Source organism: Dysidea avara, chromosome 11, assembly GCF_963678975.1.
Source record: "Dysidea avara chromosome 11, odDysAvar1.4, whole genome shotgun sequence".
NCBI classification, from domain to species: domain Eukaryota; kingdom Metazoa; phylum Porifera; class Demospongiae; order Dictyoceratida; family Dysideidae; genus Dysidea; species Dysidea avara.
Genome location: NC_089282.1, coordinates 24,391,541 through 24,415,074, shown reverse-complemented (window position 1 = coordinate 24,415,074; position 23,534 = coordinate 24,391,541). Strand labels below are relative to the sequence as shown.

At 39.1% G+C, this 23,534-nt stretch overlaps 1 protein-coding gene across 8 annotated transcripts; it reads left to right on the top strand.

Moving 5' to 3' along the window:
- The first annotated feature begins 1,288 nt into the window (after nucleotides 1-1,288).
- On the top strand, nucleotides 1,289-6,444 carry LOC136239054 (uncharacterized). 8 transcript variants are annotated; one of them, XR_010693332.1, is made up of 7 exons: nucleotides 1,289-1,496; nucleotides 2,068-2,146; nucleotides 2,194-2,410; nucleotides 2,463-2,657; nucleotides 2,708-3,210; nucleotides 4,280-4,327; nucleotides 5,722-6,444. XR_010693332.1 is itself a non-coding variant. In XM_066029797.1 (5 exons), the coding sequence occupies exons 2-5, from the start codon at nucleotides 2,142-2,144 to the stop codon at nucleotides 5,768-5,770; spliced, it is 306 nt and encodes a 101-aa protein (XP_065885869.1). In that variant the 5' UTR covers nucleotides 1,289-1,496; nucleotides 2,068-2,141; the 3' UTR covers nucleotides 5,771-6,087. The 8 variants fall into 8 exon arrangements, 2 of the variants coding, with proteins under 2 accessions (XP_065885869.1, XP_065885868.1); XR_010693330.1 differs by having other exon boundaries at nucleotides 1,293-1,510; nucleotides 2,466-2,657; nucleotides 5,722-6,090; XR_010693329.1 differs by having other exon boundaries at nucleotides 1,293-1,510; nucleotides 2,194-2,414; nucleotides 5,722-6,090.
- Nucleotides 6,445-23,534: the final 17,090 nt, after the last annotated feature.

Genomic DNA, 23,534 nt, shown 5'->3' with positions numbered 1-23,534 from the left:
AGGAAATTACAGGATGATGTTGTAAATCAACTGTCATCTAACTCGAGACGGTATGGCAGTATTTTCTAAATCTGTCCGATACAGTAACGGTATCATTAAAGTACCTTCTCCTACCATACGTACTGGTATATCACCCAGCTCTAGTCCCACTCTGTATAATGAGAACAAATTGTCTTTATAACCAACTAGAGTCCAATGTGTATGTTTTATTTCATCATTCTGTGATGATTATCACTTACATTATATTGTACTCTTTAGCTGCTATGACTTTTATAATAAATGGAAGGCCATCATGTAGTTATACTGAAGTAGAAACTGTATGTGTTTGTGTAGCAATAAACTAGTGGCATTTGTAAGAATTCTGAAGTGATCATCTTTTACCCAATCTGCTAGTGTTCTCTTAACAATGCTGTTCTGTATTAATGTGCAACAATCACTCTATGTCTCTCTCATGGGGTGGCTTTGACAGACATGATGATACACAATCCTTACAGGGTGTATTTCAAATCGTGAAAGGGTTAGCACCACTCTCTGCTTCTCACAGGAATGCTTCAAGCACAGTGGATCCTCACTTATCCAAACCTCAGTTGTCCAAACACCTCGATTATCTGAACGCCAAATATATGACTGTTCTATTAGAGTATTTGTCATCAATGTGCATTCTATTAGAGTAAATGACTAGAGTAGTTGAACAAAACTCTGTATATAAATCAACAGGCTTCAGTTATCTGAACAATTTCACTTATCTGAACACTAACTATAAGAAAAAAGCTGCTTGGATAGTTGAGGATCCAGTGTACAAGCAATGGTGGGCAGTAGTTATTGCTTTATTTAGGCTTTGACACAGTCATCAAGTAACCATAGCATTAACCATTATGTTGTTTTTGTTTCAATTTTGTACTGTTGTTTCTATGCCATGATGTGGTATCAAATACTTTTACTGTGTGTATTCTGTTTGTTAGTATAGTGTATGTTCTATTAGAGTGTTTTTGCCACCTTGTAGGGTAGAGGTAGAGGAAAGGGAGGGGTTAGTGCACTACACAAGAAGAAACATCAGCTCACTTATCTGATTCATGAGGTGAGCAATCACTCAATAACTACATAATCTAGACCACTTCAACTTGAATAGTTGTTTCATGGGCAAAAATATTAGAGCATGGATCACTAGGTCTTGTGAGCCAGATCAAGACACACGGTAGTGTGTCGTGCGGCCCAAGAAGCCGGCGCGCCACACCGTGAGTATGTTAACCAATCTCGTTATGTACAGACTTGCTCAACCACAAAATTGCGTAATACCGGAAACAAAATAATATCACGTGACGATGGTTGTAACACCGGTAATGCGAGAGACCTTTTATCGATAAGGCGATTCTAATGGATTCAGGAGTCATAAAGGAGTTCACCCTCAGGCTCAAGCTTACCGTTTCTTCGTGTTCCAGCATATGTGTTGTACTGTGGCCGCTACTGAAGGTTGCCACCCGTGGTGCTGATGACCGGTGAGCTCTTGAAGGTACAACTAGTGTTCTGTGTTCAAATAGTCTTTATATCCTTTTCACCTGTTCAGCCTATCATGTTAAAATTGCACCCAGATATAGTGCTATGTTACGGGTGTAACATGACCAAATTTCAGCTTATTCACAAGTCAAGTTAGGCCAGGCAAAAACTTAATTGTTTTGCATCCCCTCCTGCATCCCTTTTACCCACTGCCTCTAATTTCATTATTGCTGTTATCAATCACAAGCAACACTGTTTCCTCTTCTATAACCAGTTGCAATTACACCAGGTGTGTGTACATACTTCAAGTAAGCTGGGCTAATAATGAGCAAAGACAAGTGTGAATTCAACAAGTCAGAAATTAAATTTCTAGGCCAACCAGTTAATCACGTACATCCTGATCCTGACAAAATACACGTTATCAGAGACACAAAAGCAAGCACCAACTAATATTTGTCAGTTTTTAGGTATGATCAATCAATTGATCAAATTTTCATACGTACGTCTGTGTATATAATGTGTGTAGGTCTGTACTGCCTGTATGATATTGCACATTTATGAATTACCATTCAGAGTTTGGCTGGAGATGCTACAGAAGAACCTCAAAGGCTGCAAGAAGGAGATTAAGAGTCTCTCATTGATTGAGAATGCTGTTAGTAACTGTGATGCTACTTGTTACTTAGTTACCTGATCACCTAGGTGACACATGTAGCCTTCCTCAAGGCCAACTACAAGTACTCTATTGTAAAAGTGTCAAGCTGTTAACCTCAGCTCCAAAGTCACCATCACTAGCTGACGCTGGTCGCTTCAACAATCTTGATTGTCTACACAATCGCATGGGCAAGTACAGTTTGGCATCTTACTACTTCAGCTCTATGATACCCTCAATGACTTCCCACCATATCATTGGAGAAAGGTAGGTGAGTGGGTGGGTGTGTCCTGTGTTGTCATGTGATCTGTGGTTGTAGCAGCACTGTCAGGTCGTCCATTGCCAGTACTGGGGGTAAATGGTCGTCGAGTGTTGTTATATAATCTTGGACTGCAACAACTATATGCTGGTCAACCAACTGTTGCATTCACTTCTTTGTTGGAAGCTGTACAAGTGTTTCAATCCACACTTGTGGCTTCAGCTGGCTGAGACTTCAATAGTGGATTACAATAAGGTTGTTATGGTGACCGTTACCATGGTACGTAATTGTTATAATACTCGCAGGCACAGATGGTCTATGCAAAGCAGCAGTATTACCATAGTCAAACTGTAGTTGGAGCTGGTTTCCATCAAGTTTTGTTGTCATGCCGATGGAGGTAGGTCACTTATCACATGACGGATCATCATCAGCCATATATGCCAACCCCATCACTTTACTTTGCTAACATCTGTCTGTGTAATGCTCTCTACTTCCTACCTCCACTGCCACAGCAACCAATGAGACTACGTTATATCTGAGTTGCCATGTCCACCACTCCATGGTGATGCTATGATGCCATAAGGGCGTCCATTCTGGCAAACAGTTCTTATATTTTGTTATGTCAAGGTGACCCGGTGTCTTCACTACACTACAGTAAACAACTTCTGACCATTCCTTCACTGTCATTTCCACTGATGTAGGTGTCATATTGACAAGAAAGCTATGGGCTATGTAGTTAGTGTTGTTACATGGACGTAAATTTTAACCTCACAGTTGTGAATGTACCACTTCAGTCAACTCACCAATGGTAATGAATATAGATATGAATGTTTCATAAATTTGTTGTACCATGTTGTCTTGAGTTATGGCCCAGGTGTGTTTAACTTTAAGCGGCTTTTCACCCCGGCCAGTAAACAAGTCCGGTGACTATACAAGATTATCATTTCTATACAAGTTCAACATTCTCATATTTCTTTTAATAACTTCAGTGTTTTACTCTAGTCTCCTTGATGTGTTCCTCCGTGTAAGGTAGTTTACTGTATGAAATATTCTTTTACTTCATCCTTCAAGATGCTACACAGAATTGTTAGAAATTATAACTACACTAAATGTTCAGTTGAGACCTGATATTTATTCAAACTTCTTTTTATACCCTACTTACTAAGAAGGCTGGCTATCATTTTACAGCACAGCAAATGGCACTTGGACGGTGGCTAAACATAAGTACTAGTTCTTAAAAGGCTTTTATTTGGCTAACCTTTATAGTAATAGATAGCTTGATTTGGAGTATTTCATGACCTCCTGCTCACATAGAAATCCAAATTTTTGTAGATGAGAAACAAGTAATCAAGTTTGCCTTACCTGTACAGTTCTTGTTAAATTGCTACCATGATTTTCGTACATTAGCATTTTACCCTTAATGGGTTTTGCTAATCAATCAATTAATAAGAGTGGGTGCCAGTTACATGTAATTGAAAATGTTGTAAGACACCCTTTTGCAGATCCAGTCACATATAACGTCAGGGTTGAATATTTAGTAGCATATCCATCACTTAAGGCAAAGAAATAATTCTTACCCTATGACTTATAAATCCCGGATTTAGAGGGCAGTGAAAACTCACTGGAAATATTCTTTGTAAGACTTCACCACTATTTAGAATATTAACTTACATTGTTTTAAGCTGTTACATACATTGTATCATTTACTACAACATTTTTAAAAAACCTTCTGTTAATATCTTGGGTGATGTATTACATGCTTGACCCTGTCCATCATCAGGTGTCCCCTATTCAAAGTTTCCATTAGTGCATCACTTGTGGCATCCTAATGCAGGGTTAGACTAGCAATTGATGAAGTATGTTCCTCTCCAAATTAGGTGTTTACAGCAAGCAGGTACTCTTCCACTGGAGTCTATACTACTGAGGTAATAATCCTGTTAGTATAATGGCATCATCTGTTTGGAACGAGAAGGTACACGTACTGGACTGGGCTACTGGAATGGACTACTGGACTGGGATTTTTTGCTTCATGATTCATTTTTCAACACTGTTTGTTAAGCACATTGGCTATTACACCTTCTTCAATACAACTGCCCACTTGCTTTCATTGGCATGTCCCAAAACTGTGGTGTATGGTATGGGCAATATATTTCTTAGAAATGCCAAATGTGCAAACATACAATGATGCTAAGCCAATTAATGCGTACATAAACACAGTAGTTGACTAGTGGCTGTAGTAGTGGTACATCACACAGTACACATTATTACAACTTGCTAGTATACTGCACAATGCAGCAGCTACCATGTACGGATGTAATTAGATTATAATACATAGCTAGATCATTTCATCCCAAGCTCCTGAAAATATTTATCTTTGTGTAAATGCAGTTAATCTAGATTATCTAATTTTTGTATGGTTTACACTAGGGAAAGGCATTAAAATGTTTGCTATCAATGTACACATTCAACTTTATAAGCAAGTCATGCTATGCTATGTAAGTGGTCTATAGGGTGCATTGTTGGAGTACATAGGCATTTCTGAGGAATATGTTTTCATTAACACAACAACTAACAGCACATTCCTGTACCCTGACAATTAAAGACAAAAAGTGAATGACCAGTCCAATGAAATTAAAAACCAAAAATCAGTAGTCCATTCCAGTGATCCAGTCCACTGTTTGTACCTTCCCAAGTGGTATGCTAACAGCTGGCCTGTGTGTGGGTGTGCAGTTGGCCGTAGGTTTACGTGAAGTTGGCATGGGAAAATTGTTTACGTATGTGTATTTGTCCACACTCACTTGAGCAAAATATTTTGAAACTGAAAGAATGACGGAAGGCACTGGATAGTTACAGTAGCAATATATTTAAATATGGCCAATCAATTTTATTGATTATGAACACCAGGAGCTTTAAAAAGTTTATGGTGATGTATAAGACTACCAAGAGTGTTTTAGCCTGTATAATAAATGATTATGTGAAGTACGTAACACAGATATTCAAGTAATTTTTTTATTTTGGGTTGCCTTTACTAGTTGGTGTATTTAGCCTTTTCAGCCAGTATACCAATGAAATTATCTTCATATTACTATTTTCAAAATCAATGAAATATCCATGCTATTTCATACAATCATTCATTAAGGGCCAACGCATCAATCAATAACTCCACAATACTATTATTTACTCTTGGGTGATATATTCCGGTATAATCACCCACCCACTTGATTATTTCTTACCATTTATTCTGTGTACAGATGTGTGAACACAATGTCAACCATCAAACACATTCCATCCACTTATTCATAATAATGATCACCCACAGGGTAACAGAGTTACTACCTCAAATTGATTACACTAGTACAGTATGGTGAGGCTCCTGCACACGAAACACCAGATGTCATATACTAGCTATGGAGGTTGAGGACAGATGTTATGGAGCAGTGAAGACTGATGAGAACATGTCAGCTACTGACACTTGGATTGGCTGGCTAGCTTTTACTCTAATGTGATTAAATACATGTATGTAAACATTGTTCATGTTTGTATGGTGATGTCTCATCCATAGTTGCATGGTGTACACAGCATAGGAGGACACATCTGTTTTTCTGTTTAGTGTTGCACAGATAATCGGATCGGTTATCAGAAAAACCATAATTATATTGGCTGTGTTTTTGTACGTATAACGGTATCAGATCGGTGCCAAGATGAAAAAAAGCAGCATACACAGATATGTGTATTTATTTAAAATACATGCTAATAATATGCATCAAATGATGTTTACAAATGCATTAAGTTGCATTTTCAATATTGCTTTTACCGCTTCCATGTACTGTCAGCTGTTTTTGTAGCAATGCTACCACTGTAAATAAATCGGTCCTTCACAATCAAACTTCTAATAAAAATTGCTACAAAATAGACATGTTGTGCAATATCAGATTGGCTACATTTATCAGCTTGAAAATATCCATTATCGGTTATCGGCAAATCTTATATCAGTGCAACACTACTTCTGTTTCTACCGGTCAAGGGATGAGCAGCGATGACATGTTAATGATTGTAACATGCAGGTACAATGTATCTGACCTGTCACAGCACCCATCAGACTCGTACATTTCTGACAAGTACAGTGTAAGCTATTTTTCTCTTCCTCATCCTAAACTAAACTGTCTCAAAATACTTGTGTTGTAGCTTTATTATCAAGACAATGACCAGTACAAGCACATTGTTAATATAGTGCTGCCTGACATGAGGTACACCTTAGACTCAAGAAATTTCGTTAGTTATCCTCTGAGTAATGCCTAGCTACAATGAAGTAACGAAGCCTACTGAATGAAGCTTATTCACCAGCTTCTTACTTATAACCAAGATTTGCACATTGTCCAACAACGCAATCATGTCACGTTATAAAGTGGTAGTTTCACATGTGACAGCTTAAGGCTGTGGACACAAAGTAATATAATATGTAATATTATTATAGTTACTTTATTTTATGAGTAATATGTAACTGTAACTAAATATAGTTCAGTTGCATGTAATATGTAACTAGTTACTTTTACTAAGTAACTTGCCCAACACTGGTCATGAAGTATACCTTAACTATGTTAGGGAAACCTACCATATAAGCCTAAATATTTCAAGGAGGAAATTTTTCGTGGTTTTTGGGGGTTATCAGCGAAATTTTCAACCTTGAAATATTTAGACCTCCATATAGTCCAATACATTTGGGAAGTCCACAAAATTTTTATTTTTAGTAACATTGCTCAACCTCGAAATATTTGTCCCTCAAAATATTTAGGCTATACATGTACAGTACTTGACATGGTCACTATAATGAGGTGTTCTTATTACTGAGCTCATAAAATACATCTACGCTATGTGTGATATGTATTTAACATGGCTGGAGCCCTAAATGGCCACGTATAGTTAAGGGTTCAACTTTCCAAGGTTTTACCTTCTAATCATCTAATTCTTGCTCATTCTTTCCATTCAACGTATCATCCATGAGCTCCACATCTTAGCACCCACCCTGGCAAACCTTTACTATAATCCTCACTGCAACAAAGGAACAAGCAACTGATCCTAACGTTTTGACTAACCAACATTAACAATAATCAGTTCTACTCTATGTAATATAATGAATACCACATTGGATGATTTACTGTCTGTCCTAGACTTCATGCTCCACATATTGGTCAGTCTAATAGTTAAGTACATGCCCACACACTGTATATACAATCTACTTTAAGATCTGCAAGCATTAACCAAACTGGTGCCAGCAATTAAAATGCTCTGTTGACAGTCAGCTTGGATACTACGAGCAGCCCTTGATGAGTTGTGGTACAGTTATCTACCATTGACATCACTGTGGAGATTGAGGCAAACGGCACAAGACTATGACACAGCACACAAGTGCTCCACCTTACAATCAACTGCTAGCATCTCCCACCAGGCCTACACATGCCAGTAATAATCTCAACAATGTCACCATTGGCCTTCACAAGGGCCCCTGGTACACAACACCACTGTAATGTGACTGGTACACTTCACAAGGCCACTGATATACAATCAAAATAGAAAGTCCTTTTATGAAGAAATAAATTATTTCTAAATGAAAAGTGGCTTATAAGGCCACAAACTTTCTCATCAGGAGGGTAGATTTTTATTGTATTTTTTACTAACTAGATAGTTTACTTAGCTAGCTAAAATGACTCAAAATGTAAATTTCTTAGACTTCTCTAGCAAGGTACAAACTATAAAAGGTGCTAATTGGCATCCCTTAGCCACCAGTGGTACAAAAAATCCTTGATAAGGTAAGTAAAACGGCAATGCAGGTGGGGATGATAATCTAATATGTGGCCTAATGAATCAATGTTTGAACATCCGGCCACTACACTGACCACACAATCCATTTGTGTGAGTGTGGCAGATGGGTGACATCAGTATCACTGGTTACAGAGCTATACTAGAAGCTTGAAATTATAATCCTATTGGTATACATACCTGTCATTAGGAATAATTCCCACCATATGACTCTGCACTTTTAAATTACATACTGAACACCCGGATAAGTGCATAAAAGATTAGCTGGTTAAACTGTTCCAGTGATCATGCCTAAGTGTAATGATAAAGGTGTGCATATACAATGTTAATGTTATTATCTGCTTTACCAGTTAAGCACTGAACACACTGATAGAATACTGAGTCTCCTACTTCCTCAGTTGTTGTAGAATAGCTTACCGGTCATCAGCACCACGTGTGCCAACCTTCCACAGTACAACACATATGCTGGAACACGAAGAAACGGTAAGCTTGAGCCTGAGGGTGAAGTGAACTCCTTTATGACTCAGTCCTGAATCCATTAGAATCGCCTTATCGATAAAGTCTGCTCTCGCATTACCGGTGTTACAATCGTCACGTGATATTATTGTTTCCGGTATTACGTAATTTTGTGGTTGAGCAAGTCTGTACATAACGAGATTGTATATTAACAGGAAGAAAAAAAACGCACTTTTCACACCTATGTAGCTCTGTGATCCCTTATCCGATTGGAAGCAAATTTGCTACAGACGTGCCGCCCAGTTAGGGGAGTCTACATACCAAATTGGAAGAAAATCGGTCCAGCCATTTCCTAGATACGAGCGAACAAAATTTCGTTTTAATTTCTTCGTTTTTTTTCTTCTTCATTTCGCACACTTCGCAAAAGTCGCCATAAAACACGAATGCGTACTCCAATCGGGCTGAAATTTGGCACACTTGAAGAACTCATTAAGGCGGATCTCAGTACCAACTTTGGTAGGAATCCGATGAACATTCACGGAGTTATGACCGATTATGTGCGTAAATAAGGTCGAAGGTTTGTCATGCCTACAGGGTAAACCCCTTGGAGGAAGGAGTTGAAAATTGATATGTAGATGGAGTAACCATCGTAGGAGCGCCTTTTTGTGGTTTGAAAGGAATCGAGATAAAGACCATGGAGATATGACACAAAACCCAACCTGTGTCAAAATTACGCGATCGATTTTTATGAATAAAAAACTATTAGTTTTCACGTCTACCAGGCAAACCGCTTAGAGCAATGAGCTGAAAATCAGTATGTAGCTGGAATAAGCATCATAGAAAGTCCTTGCAGTAGTACAGAAGAATCGGATTACAAACCACTGAGTTATGATTCGAAAGGCAACTACGTGTAGCAAATGTGAGATCGAGATACTCTAATAGAACTTTTTTTTTTTTTTTTTTCACAAATTAATGACATAAGATAAAACAGTACATAATAAACAAAAACAAATTATCTTACATATGGGCCTCAGCGACCTGCACAGCAATCGGTGCCTCAGCAATGGGACAGCGCAAACTGGACCTGGCACCGCGAATGCACATAATTGCAGACCTTAACAAAGAGAAGCTCAATTTACATCTCAGCCATCCCATCACTATTCCATAGGAAAGACTGTGCTTTGCACTCAAAAGGTTGGCCAATCTCTTATAAAACTGAGTAGCAGCATCACCCATTCCACCAGTAGTAGTAAAAATTAAGGGAGTAAATGAGGCATTCTCTACTTCATGAACCCGTTGTTGGTATTCACGTCTCTTTTCCTTGTCATGACGTCGGTATGCAGAGTGTAGGGGTTGATTTGAGGGTGCACTAGGGTTAAAAATTCTGACATCAAAGTATGACCTCTCAAATCGTCCTCCCCAAAAACCATTAGCTGCAATGTCAAGCCTTGCGTTATCATCACGATTAGCTGTTTTGTATTGAAGGGTCTCACCAGAAAGAGGCTGAAGGTGGGGTTCAGTGACAACATTGTTACAGACCTCGGAAAGTAAATTGGCAGTTAGATCACGCACTTCATTATGTCTCAGAGAAGGAAACCCACCCTTTGGGCAAGACAGAGCATGTTCTATGGTAAAAGAGTGACCACAGGCACAGGAAGTAGGGCAGACAGATGGTAGCCAATGATAGCGAAGCGCAATTGCATCACGAAAAGCAGTTTTATGAAGCACAAAATTATGTGACTTCAATGGAAGACACGAGAGCTAATTCGATGCACCCTTCTCCTGAGCCAACATGACTGAGGAACGCATGCTAGGAGGAAGTTCATCGAACAAATGATTGGCAGATTGAAGTTGCTCTTGATGGCTCCTAGAGTGAAACTTGGATCGCAACTGAACCTGTGCATCAAGACAGTCACCTAGTTGATGTACCTGAGAGATAATCAAACCAACGAGACCAGCATTTACTTCTACAGAGCAGGAACGCTGCTGTGACACAACAATCGAAGGATCAAACACACCAAGGCCTCCTAGCCGCACAGGCAAGGCAAATAGCTTTCTCTCAACATCACCAGGGACAGTTCGACCCAATAGACTAGGAAGGAAAACAGATTTAACAAAATGTTCAAGAGGAAGGAAAAGGTCTGTAGAACAAGAAGAAACACGAAAAAAATAGTTCCATCGGAAAGAGAGACCATGACAAAAAGCAGCATAGGAAGCATGAGGTTGTGTTTCGGCAAAGAGGCTCAAGGTCTTAAGATCATCAATCCAGCCATCCACTTTACGTCTCATAAATAGCTGTTCAAAGGCAGGAGTGCCAATTACACCTCCCAGATAACGGTGTCCTTCAGCAGTAACCTGAATGTCACAGTCTCCAAAAATTGTTCTAGCATCAGTTAAAACAGTTTCCTTGACTATCAAGATAGTTTTAGTAGCATTTGGAAAATAGCCATAACGGGGCCCTACGGAAGATAACAAGTCCCACCACTGCTTAAGCTTGGAAAGCTTGCCACCAGCAGCAGAGTCATCAGCATACCAGCACTGCTTTACTAGACCAGTAAGACGAGAAATCAAGGGCAAAGTACCGATAGTGTACATAGCCATAGCGAGAGGATCACCCTGGGTAGTCCCTTCACTAGAAAAGATGGTACGACCTCCAGTAAACAAAAAAGCATCAGTACGATAAGTGTTAATTAAAATGGGAGCAAGAGAAGGGCAGAGGACCTCAACGTTTCGGAGTGTTACTTGACGATTTAACTCATTGAAGGCATTCTTAGCATCAACAAGGAGAACACCATCAACCTCAGGCAAGTCAAATATTTGTTTCATTGCATGGACAGCAGCTTCACAACCACCCATTTGACCAGCGCATAATTGAGAGGATCCTGCAGCCTGCTGTAAATCACGCCCTATAATTCTCATCACAGCCTTTCCAATAATTCTTCGCAAAACTTCACCCACACCAATAGGGCGAACACCAGGACGCTTGTCAAGAGGAATTAGGCGACAAGCACAGTAAGCAGATAAATATTTTGAATTAACATAAGAGGTGGAAATACGATGGGCAAAAGCAGAAACAGCTGCACACAAGTCATTAGAAGCATCACCAAACGCTGTACAAAGATGTCTCCAAGCATGAGCATCAAGACCAGAAGGGCCTGCAGAGCCACTTATCTGCATGACCACTGATTTAATTAAAGCAGCATCTAAGCCATCAAATAGAACTGGATGAAACGATTGAGAGGAGTCAACGGGATCAAGTATAGCATCAGGGTCTGCAGCACGACCATGAGGATGTTTTTCATGCAATACATCAAACACAGTTTTGGAAGAACCATCAGACAAGGAACCCACTACATGATCCAAGTTAAGAGGGCCACAGTCGCAAGAAGGAGACAGACAGCGAAGAGCAGCATTAACATGGCCCTGAGTCATAAGGTGGGAAAACCTGGAAGAATGAGTTTGATCATCACAGGAAGGACGATAGCGAGGTGAAGCAGATAGATGTTTCTGTATGACAATCCCTTCATTAAATAAAGCTAAAAAATCACCCTTAAGCCAAAGATCAAGTCGTCTCTGAAGGCAAGAGCGAACTACTCGAAAACTGAGTTTGGACTCGTTGTGGGGTTTCTGTAAAAGCAAGTTGGGCATCAACATGACAGCCTTTAAGGCAAATGGCTCTAGAGCTGACTGTTTACTAAAGGAATGCAGCAATGATGCAAGTTCAGATACAAAGGATTTACCCAAGTTACCTGATGGCACGGTAAACAGGTTTGGTTTCCAATGGACAACTTGAAAGTATAGTTGGTCGAGTAATTCAAGCACAGCAGGGCTTGGTGAGCCACGCCGCTCAAAAGTAGTAAGAGTTGACAAGTTAAAGGAAGGAAGGTTTCGCACATCTGAACTGGTTGCACAAGTGGGGCAAATAAATGGTCCATTATCAACATCAAGTATTCTACCTTCAGCAGTAGTGATTCCAACACAATGGCCATGATACCACTGTCTCTGATGATCTGGAAAAAGCTACTATTTTTAATGAATATTTCAATTCAGTTTTTACAACTGAAGATTGTTCTAGTTTAACATCTCTACGTGAATCTACTCATTTTCACCCCAAACTGATAGATAATATTAAGTTTACTACTGAGAATGTTCATGAGGAACTTGTCAATTTGCAACAGGATAAGGCTTGCGGTCCAGATAGTATCCCAGCCTACCTGCTTAAAGTTGGTGCTGACTTTATTTGTTCACCTTTGTCTAGAATTTTCCAACTGTCTCTAGACTCAGGATCATTACCTAGAGACTGGACTACTGCTAACATAGTCCCTGTTTATAAAAAAGGCGACAAACACCTTTCTTCTAACTATCGTCCTATAAGTCTCACTTCTATTGTTGTGAAAGTGATGGAAAGAATCATTCATCGTCAACTAACCTATGCTCTGGAGTCTCACAAACTTATTAGTGAATCCCAACACGGTTTTCGCAACAAACATTCCACCGTTACCCTCCTTGTCTCCGCTTTTGATGACTGGTCAGCTTGCCTTGAACGACGTAACTCTGTTCACTGCCTCCTCCTTGACCTTGCTAAGGCCTTTGACTCTGTTCCACATCAGCGACTGTTGCTTCGACTTGAGAGTCTGGGAATTCATGGAAATCTGTTGTCATGGCTAAATTCATTCTTGACTAAACGATATCAGAGGGTTGTGGTGAACGGTAGCTTTTCTGAATGGCTGCCTGTCAGATCTGGGGTGCCCCAAGGATCTGTTTTAGGCCCACTTTTGTTCCTACTGTATGTTGATGAGCTGCGTAAGGTTTCCCAACACAGTACCATCAAGCTCTTTGCTGATGATATTGCACTTTACAAGGAAATTGTGTCTTCTAATGATTGCAAACTTCTCCAAGATGACTTAACTGCAATCTTTGAATGGTGCAAGAAATGGCTATTGAAGCTGAATCCCTTGAAATGTGATAGTATTTGTATTTCTTATAAACGTGTTCCTCCCTTGTGTGCTTATTTTCTGGATGGTCAGCAGATTTCACTGAAGTCAGTAGTGAGATACCTGGGTATATTCATTAACTCTCAACTCAAATGGGGTGATCACATGAAACATCTAGTAGCCAAAGCATCACGGTCTCTGAATTACTTGCGCCATACTCTGTTTTCATGTTCTGCATCAGTCAAAGCAACTGCATACCGGGCTGTAGTGAGACCTATTCTGGAGTATGCTTCCCCAGTTTGGTGCTTACATACTAAGAAGGATGTGACTAATTTAGAAGCGATCCAACGTCGTGCTGCCCGTTGGGTGTGCGGTAGTAGATGGGATACTATTAACCATAACTGGTCTAGGTCTTCAGACTCTTGCCTACAGGAACTTCATTGGCCAACTCTTCATACCAGAAGATCTTACTTTTCGACCAGTCTGACTCATGATATTTTACATAATAGAGTTGCTATCCCATTTTCTAAGTATTTTCAATTTTCTACCACCGTCACTAGATCTCATCCAATGTCGTTATTTATTCCATCCTCCACTATTAACTCCCGGCGTTTTTCCTTTTTCATCAACTCTCCCTTCCTATGGAACACCATTCCCCATCGTATTCTAAAATTGACTAATCCAGTTGCGTTCCGGACTGCACTTCGTCGTTTTCTTTTTGCATAATCTTGTAACTGTTTTGTTTTTTAATCCGTGTATTCTAATGTTATTGTTTTGTGTTTTGTTTTTGTGTTACTGTTATGTGTTTGTTTTTTGTACTTGTATGTTCTTTATGGGGAGCACGTTTGCAGGCTGTGCCTTTTGTGTACCCATGTCTTTGACAAAAATTGATAATCTAATCTAAATCTAATCAGCAGTTCTCACTGTGGCCATCACACTTAATCATAAACCCATCAGTACCAAAAGGCCGCCCACAAGAGCACCACACACGGTCAGGGTCATCATCGTCAACATCGACGTCATTATTAGACAGATCAACTGGTTGTTTTCGACGGCTCTTCTTACGCCGTCCGGGCATTCCAATAAGTGCGCATCAAAGGATCAGAACTCAAAAAGCAGAGCGAGAGAATAACACGGTAACAAATGGTAAACTCAACCTACTTAGCGCCGTGCCCAGAGCCAGGAAGCGAATACCAGGACCGAAGATCACTCGAAGAATCAAGAGGAGTTTCTTGGAGCTACGAACAGTCACCCTAATAGAGCATTCAGCTACGTTTATAACTTACTCCATTAGGCCAGGCCAAGTTGATTCACAGATTATCGTCCGGGATTTTTGAAAAAGTCACGCGGGCGGGAGGTCATTTTTCATATTTCATACTTTTTTAACATGGAAAAACATTTAAAAAGTAGCTTCACACAGTTGCTAGCTACATACTGATTGCAAGCTTATTTGATTACGTCACTATTTATACTTACTCGTTTATGCAATCTCCCTTTAGAAATTAATTTATTGAAGGTTCTAACGAGTCCAGGCTGGGGATAATCATTACGTTTGTTGCACACACCATATTTTAATATCAAAAACGAGTTCGGGAGTGTAAGCAATGATTATCACATGAGAAATAATGAATTATGAAATTATGGCTCTATTCCTAAAAACCCATGCGGGCGGTGACGATAAACTGTGAATCAACTTGGCCTGGCCTTATAGAATTATACTACATTGCAAGATATTCTGTACGGAATTCAGCTACAAACAGTTAATCTGATAGACAATTCAGCTACATGCAAGTCACCCTGTAGAGAGTTCATCTAGAAACAAGTCACCCTGTAGAGAGGTCAGCTAGAAGAAGTCACCTTGTAGAGAGTTCAGCTACAAAGAAATCATCATGTAGAGAGTTCAGCTGCAAGTAAATCACCTTGTAGAGAGTTCAGCTATGAACAGATCACCCTGTAGAGAGTTCAGCTACAAACAAATCACCCTGTAGAGAGGTCAGTTACAAACAAATCAGAGTTCGGCTGCAAACAAATCACCCTGTAGAGAGATCAGCTAGAAGAAATCACCTTGTAGAGAGTTGAACTCTCTACAAGGTGATTTCTTCTAGCTGATCTCTCTACAGGGTGACTTTCAACTCTCTACAAGGTGATTTCTTCTAGCTGATCTCTCTACAGGGTGACTTGTTTCTAGCTGATCTCTCTACAGAGTGACTTGTTTCTAGCTAAACTCTCTACAGATGATTTGTTTGCAGCTGAACTCTCCACATGGTAGTTTCTTTGTAGCTGAACTCTCTACACTGTGACTTCTTCTAGCTGAACTCTCTACAGGGTGATTTGTTTGTAGCTGAACTCTCTACAGGGTGATTTGTTTGTAGCTGAACTCTCTACAGGGTGATTTGTTTGTAGCTGAACTCTCTACAGGTGATTTGTTTGCAGCTGAACTCTCTACATGGTGGTTTCTTTGTAGCTGAACTCTCTACAAGGTAACTTCTTCTAGCTGATCATCAGCTAGAAGTAGTCACCTTGTAGAGAGTTCAGCTATAAAGAAACCACCATGTAGAGAGTTCAGCTGCAAACAAATCACCTGTAGAGAGTTCAGCTAGAAACAAGTGACCCTGTAGAGAGTTCAGCTAGAAGAAGTCACAGTGTAGAGAGTTCAGCTACAAAGAAACTACCATGTGGAGAGTTCAGCTGCAAACAAATCACCTGTAGAGAGTTTAGCTAGAAACAAGTCACTCTGTAGAGAGATCAGCTAGAAACAAGTCACCCTGTAGAGAGTTCAGCTATAAGAAGTCACATTGTAGAGAGTTCAGCTACAAACAAACTACCATGTAGAGAGTTCAGCTACAAACAAATCACCCTGTAGAGAACTCAGCTACAAACAAATCTCCCTGTAGAAAGATCAGCTAGAAGAAGTTACCTTGTAGGGAGTTCAGCTACAAACAAATCACCCTGTAGAGAGTCGCAAACAAGTTATATCTGTAGGGAAAAATTAACATGTAATAAATGTATTATTATATATGTGACTGGGCCTGGGAAAATAGGGCATGTGGGCACATGATTTTTGCTTACTTTTTCAAACTTTCATCACTCATAACTTTTTGTACCATTACGCTATTACAGTACAATTTTTAGCTCTTGGTAAACATTTAATTGGCTTTATGATACAAGTTACAGAATGCAAATATTCTGTTCCAGTACTGAGATATGACCTGTAAAGTGACAGTGTGTAGTTTGTGCCCACATGCCCTGTTTTCGCAGGCCCGGTCACATATATAATTTGTACATTTACTGATAAAATCAGAATTAGTTAAAGTATTTAAAAACTTCATCTATCTCTTCTTCCTGTGGTAAAGAAAAAAGATAGGTTAAAAAAGCCCCAAAGCCAGCCATAGGCCGGCTTTGGGGCATATAGGCCGGCTTTCAACAAGTTCTTGATTAAAATGCTGTGTAACGGGTTGAACATAGCTGACAACGAAGTGTAATGGTAACTTCACTTTTCACACGATAATTGATATAGCTGGGGCACACGGATGCGGTATGCATGGGGTCACCAGCTATAATAAAATTATTTATAAAAAAAAGTTAACAAACAAGTACACAAAAAAATTTGGAATTTTCAACTAGAGTAGGGACGACAGTACATTGATAAAAAGTACTGAAACAAGTGCATAGGGGTAGTGAACAATACTAAAATACAGTTAAATAATAAGACGTGTTATATCCCTACTGTGCTTAAGATGCCATAATGGAAATGCACAGTAGGGATATAACACGTCTTATTATTTAACTGTATTTTAGTATTGTTCACTACCCCTATGCACTTGTTTCAGTACTTTTTATCAATGTACTGTTGTCCCTACTGTAGTTGAAAATTCCAAATTTTTTCATGTACTTGTATATATAATTTGTGCATTTACTGATAAAATCAGAATTAGTTGAAGTATTTAAAAACTTCATCCATCTCTTCTTCCTGTGGTAAAGAAAAAAGATAGGTTAAAAAAGCCCCAAAACCAGCCATAGGCCGGCTTTGGGGCATATAGGCCGGCTTTAGGGTATACAAATACAAAAAAAAAGTGAAATCTAATCCAAAACAGCCAAGCTGTAAAAAAAGAGTGCGGCCCTCAAAAAGACTATGGTGAAAAAAGATGTGAAATCCAAGGTGGCGGCCAAGAAATGGCTGTGATGGTAGGTTAATGGTAAAAATTTTAATAACGACAATTCAGGTAAATTTTGTGGCAATTGACCAGGCGGCACCAAAATTCACCTGAATTGTCGTTATTAAAATTTTTACCATTAACCTACCATCACAGCCATTTCTTGGCCGCCACCTTGGATTTCACATCTTTTTTCACCATAGCCTTTTTGAGGGCTGCACTCTTTTTTTACAGCTTGGCTGTTTTGGATTAGATATAGGTATCATGGCAAAAGTTGTTAATTTATTACTAACCATACCCGGAATGCTTATAATTTCTAATTACAACTTAGGAGTATGTAGCTAATGAATTTAATCAGCCACCTGTTTCACAGAGCCAATTTTGAACCTAGCCCTGCTTGCCAGTGTCACTGTACCCAGTGAATACTGTTATCACCTTTATTCTGACCCAATGTGCACCATCTCAAAACATGGCCGCCTGACCGTTGCTAGCCTGTGCTGTCACACCTGCAAGTCCTTTATACCTTTCATGCAGCCATAATATGTAATGAAGACATTTCGAGGATGAACAGTAGTTGAATGTATGGGAGGATTTTGCTCAAAAAATAGATAGCTGTAGGTCTGTATTTTTACTGATAGTATTATCATCCCTTTGACTTATATGATCAATAGCTCAAACCTCACACTATAATCTACTTTCTGTACTAAAAGCTGGCTAGCACTAAGGAAATATTCTTTCACTGCCATAGGCTGTAATATAGTTTTTGACCACCAAAACTTGATAAGCGTATGGAAAGGCCAACGACCACACCTTAAAACGGCAAGTTGTCTATATTTCAATTTATCTGCAGGGCTTTCTTCTTAAGGCCCCTGTCCGGGAGTTGGCTGTGTGTATGCTGGCGGTCCATGCGGTATTTTGTAGATCTACGTAGGTTCTGTAGGTTTGTATGATTATGATTATGATGTGATTTGGGTTGAGGCTTAGAAGCCTGTACACCCAAATCTGTAGGTTTAAATTAGGTTTAACTTCTAGCGAGAGATCAGGGAGGATGGAAGTGCCATTAGGGCCGGAATTAAAATATATATGCTGAAAAGTGGGTCAGTTGGTTGAGCCCATGAAACAACTAAATAAGTTGAGGCTTCATCTTTGAGGTGGTGTGTTGAAACTATTGTTTGTATGTAGGCTAAAGAGAAGGAGATTCAACTGAAACAAGAATGGGCAGCTAACAAATTCAGTAGGAGAGAATCAAGAATGAAATATGGATTTTGAGATGTTTATCACATTGTTTTACACCATTTACATGTACATGTATAATTCACGTTTTATTGGAGATGTAAACTTTTGCATGTAAATCTGTGCTAACTTTAGTAGCTTACGTATTGTCCCGTATTGGGGATTTTCGTTGTCGTCATAAGGGTAGTGACCTCGGACCAATTTTAATTATTGCATATTTTGAATTTTTTACATTACAGGTGTGTAAAAAAATTATTGAGGATACCAGATCTGAAAACAGAGTTTCAATATCTTATTCCATTGTCTTTTTATGGCTAGTAATGTCTGACAGTGTAAGGGTTTTTTTGTACACAGTTTCTCCATAGGGAAAATGGCACCGCTACTGGCACCAAATTTTCTACAACTCATAACTTCAGTAAACGTGAGAATTTTTCCACCAAATTTGGACCCGATAATGTAAACATGTATAGAAACAAATTGCACACTTAACTAGCCACACCCACATTTGGTTTCACAGGAATTCGTCAAATTCATAACTAGAACACACTAAAATCACATACACTATATACAAAAACAAAGATAAAAAGCTTAATCCACAAATTCCAAGTCACCTTGTTTAATGTCCAAAAGCAAGTTTAATGATAGAACTTGGTTTTCATTGTCATATTGGACATTATACCAGTCATCTGTACCAGGGACAACATCTAGAATCATTCCAGAGTACCATTGCTCTTCTCCATCAACCATCCATCTGTGCTTAATTCTTTGGCTGATTAGTCCTTCTTGGTCTTCACTAGGTGGCAAAAAAAGTTTGTGCAGGTTGCTGCAAACTTCTTCTACAGACAGCTTTTTAAAATTCTTCTAGAGGTAGAATATACTTTTATCTGCAGAGCATTGCTCCAAAACTTTCTGTCTGAAATCCAATTGAACTTTCAAAGCATGCAACTTGCTAGTTTTCGATTTTAGTTTTGCAAGACCATCCACTACATGCTGTTCATTCTGCCATAACCCAAACTTCATGACTGCCTTGGTAAGGTTTTCTTTCTCTCGTACCTTCTTTTCTCGTAAACGAAGCAAAGAAGCCTGTATTGCCTGTAGAAGTTTAGCACGGTCTTCAATCAGCTTCTTTCTCCGAACTTGATACTGTTGCTTTAACCTGGATGAACTACTTCTTGCTTTGTGTAGCAACTCACAGCGCTCAGGAGATTTATCATTCAACCAACTAGCAGTTTTGTTGTTGCAGAACAAGATCAAAGCTTCAAGTGATAAAATGGATGCATTTGGTTTTTCCCTGAGGAAGCAATCCAGCTGAGCAAAATCCCTCTCACTGATAGTGTTGGTCTTCGGAACAGACTTTGTTTCTGCAACCAAAGATACATTTGTAGCATCATATTTCCAGCATTTCTTGTTCAGTCTGAATACAAGTGATTTAATAGCCATCAGTGTTAATGGTAATACATCATCAACCATCAACCATCAATGTCAGCCACTCATAAAAACAATTCTATGAAAAATTACAGTTAACTCAAAATGCATTTAATTCAAAAACCACTCCTTTAGTAATCGAAGATATTAATAAGACTGGTAAAATGTGGTTAACAATGCCTTGAGCAGAGATTCCAACTTGCTCACAGTTTTCACCAAGGTAAGGCAGTGACAAGGCTATCTCCAACCAACAATTAACACTATCAATTCTACACAATAGACACATAATCATAATAATACGACCCCACAACTACAATACTGGCATTCCGCGACATTCCGCTAAAAATAAGCTACCGAAAACTGACCTAAAACAATCAATATTGAGGCTACTTCACGAGACAAAGTGTTACCTAGACGAACTCTACACTACGCCATATTTAGCTCACCAAAATCAACGTAAAAGAGTGTGTTTCACCTCAAAATGTGTCCAGAATCGAACTCAGCACCTTCACTTTGCCCAGGGAAGTCTCAAACGACTCTGAAAACCATCAGCAGATTCACCCGCACTCAAACAAGGTCGGTGCCATAATTGCAATACAAATATCCGTACGAACTTTTTTCTACAGAAGGTATGCGGACCTAAAAATGTTCCGTGCTGTTTCTCCGGAAATGATTAATCCCGGTACACCAAACTTCAGCGCTATAATGCATCGTTATTATAGATTGTTTGCTGAATGAGCGAGAGAATAAGGCTTCCCTGTTTTAAAGATACGAAGAAAACATTGCAAGTAGTGGAAATTTTGGCCAGTCTGAGGTCGCTAATAAGGGATTCATTTTGTCGTCATAGGGTATTTCCGCTGTGTATTGTTTTTCGATAGAGGTGCTTTCCTATGAATCTCGTTATGAATACCTTCACGAGCGTCTCCGTTTGGATAAGGTTATTCATGAACTTCTTGGATTGATATTTGAACTTCCCAAGCTTAGAAGGTCAGAAGTAAGTTGGCATTAAATTACTAGTTTGGCGGTGCCCGTAGTTAACAATGCAAAGGAGGCCACCGCTAGTCTATTAAATTTTTATGCGTGGTTTGGAGAAAATACGCGAGACTATAGGATGGTTAGCACAGTTAGGCCAAAATCATTTATTTGCACAAAGAACATTAGCCTTTATTTGAGACATCACAATCAGGCTGATCAGCTGGAAGGGAGTGCCATTAAATGTTAAGGCAGATAACTGTAAAATTAACATGCTAGTTAAGTTCTCACAGCAATTACCATCACCACATCTCAAAGAATAGACTTTAATGGCAAATTATAATTGGAACTGGAATCAGCTACAGGAATGGAACTAGGCTGGGGTCAAATATATGCTCAAAATTTTTACCCAAAATGTTTTCAGACTTTCACCTATTCAGTGTTCCCATTATGCTTGCATTATGCTCCTAGGTTAACAACATTTTTTACAATTATCTTGGAACATTTTAATAAGTGAATGCTCTATTAGACTATCTGGAGTCAGCCAGGTCCCACAAGTAGAATACCAACAACTGTTGGCAGAACTTGATTGTTTAAACTTCCCAAACTTTTATGAAACACTAGAAGTAGTGTGCTAGGGCATTATCAGCATTTCTCTGTTAAGAACGTACTGAATCTGTTGCATTATTTTCATCCTGATCTTCCATTGGCAAAGGTCATGCATGGTGCAACAAATGCTTGATACTGCAGCAAAGAAATGTATATCAGCTTCACAGAGAACATTTATGGCCCAGAATGCAGTGAGTGGTTTTTTCCAGACCTGAACTGATTTAAAATGTATTTATTGTGCATGCATATATATTTTTATATTTCACACCTTGCCTTGCCCACACTGGCATTTATTTAACACTTCTCTGTGGTCGCATGTGACCGAGGACACATCCACTCTTTTATTGTATGTATGCATGTACATTCTCTCCTTGTTTAAATGACGGTATCATTCAATTTCACTACAAAGTGACTGTTCTATTAGAAAGTATCGATCTAAGGAGCTATGTACAATGAATACATTTGAGTGCTCTTGCAGTTTGCACTATTAGGTAGTATCAAACTATTTTCATGGAATTAAGCTCCATAGTTCGAAATATCCACCTAATATGCTATTATTATGCTGGCAAGCACTCCAGCCTATAATTATGCTGGCATATTTGATGCAGGCCTAAATTGAATGGAATAAGTAAACAAATTTTTATGGCTCCCTGGAACTCTGTCATTCATGTATAGCTGCTTATGCTTATTGTATTTTACTAGCATTTGTAAGACTGACTGTGAGGCTTACAGACACCACTGTTTGTTCGAAGATCAAAATTAATTACTGTAAAAGAGCAATCAGATAACAGTGTAATATTATCTAATAGTAATTACACAGTATGCATGAATATGCTAAATCTGTGCTGGAAACTTTCCATAATCTACAGCCAGGGTGTACTCCATAGAAGATTAGTTTATAGTGACTGTTTAATAGCTGATTGCTCTATTAGAGTAATTTGATCTACAAAGCAAACGGTGTGTCACAGTCAGTCTTGATAGCTATGAATAAGTGCGTAGCTAAAGTACAGTTGAGCCTAGTACAATAAACTGCATAACGGACACGTTACAGGAAGCTAAACAGCAAACAGAAAAGTTTGGTCATTCCATTGTATTCCTGATTTCAGTTCCGGTTATTATAACTTACCTACTTTAATTCGATGGGGACACAGAGGAGGTTGGTCATGGATTGCAATTGGTACCATTCATTTCAACATTATCCATACTGGTGCATCCTGGAACCACTACACTAATTAATTCATAAGTGGTGGAGATGGGGGGGGCACTTTTATGGGACAATGTTAGCAAGAAAAGATCGAGATACTCTAATAGAACAGCCAGGATCTAGATACTCTAATAGAGCAGTCATAGTATTCAGAGAAGCAGTGTAGCAAGTTACTTAGTTACATGTGTGTAGTCATATGTGGAGGGCAGGTATTGTCAGCAGGTTGTTAGCTACCTTTTTTTTTGGTCTTCAGCTTACAGCTGGCCTGACCCCCTCACTCTTTGGCCTGCTCCACTGCCCCTGAATTAATTACAAGCCTCCTCAGTAC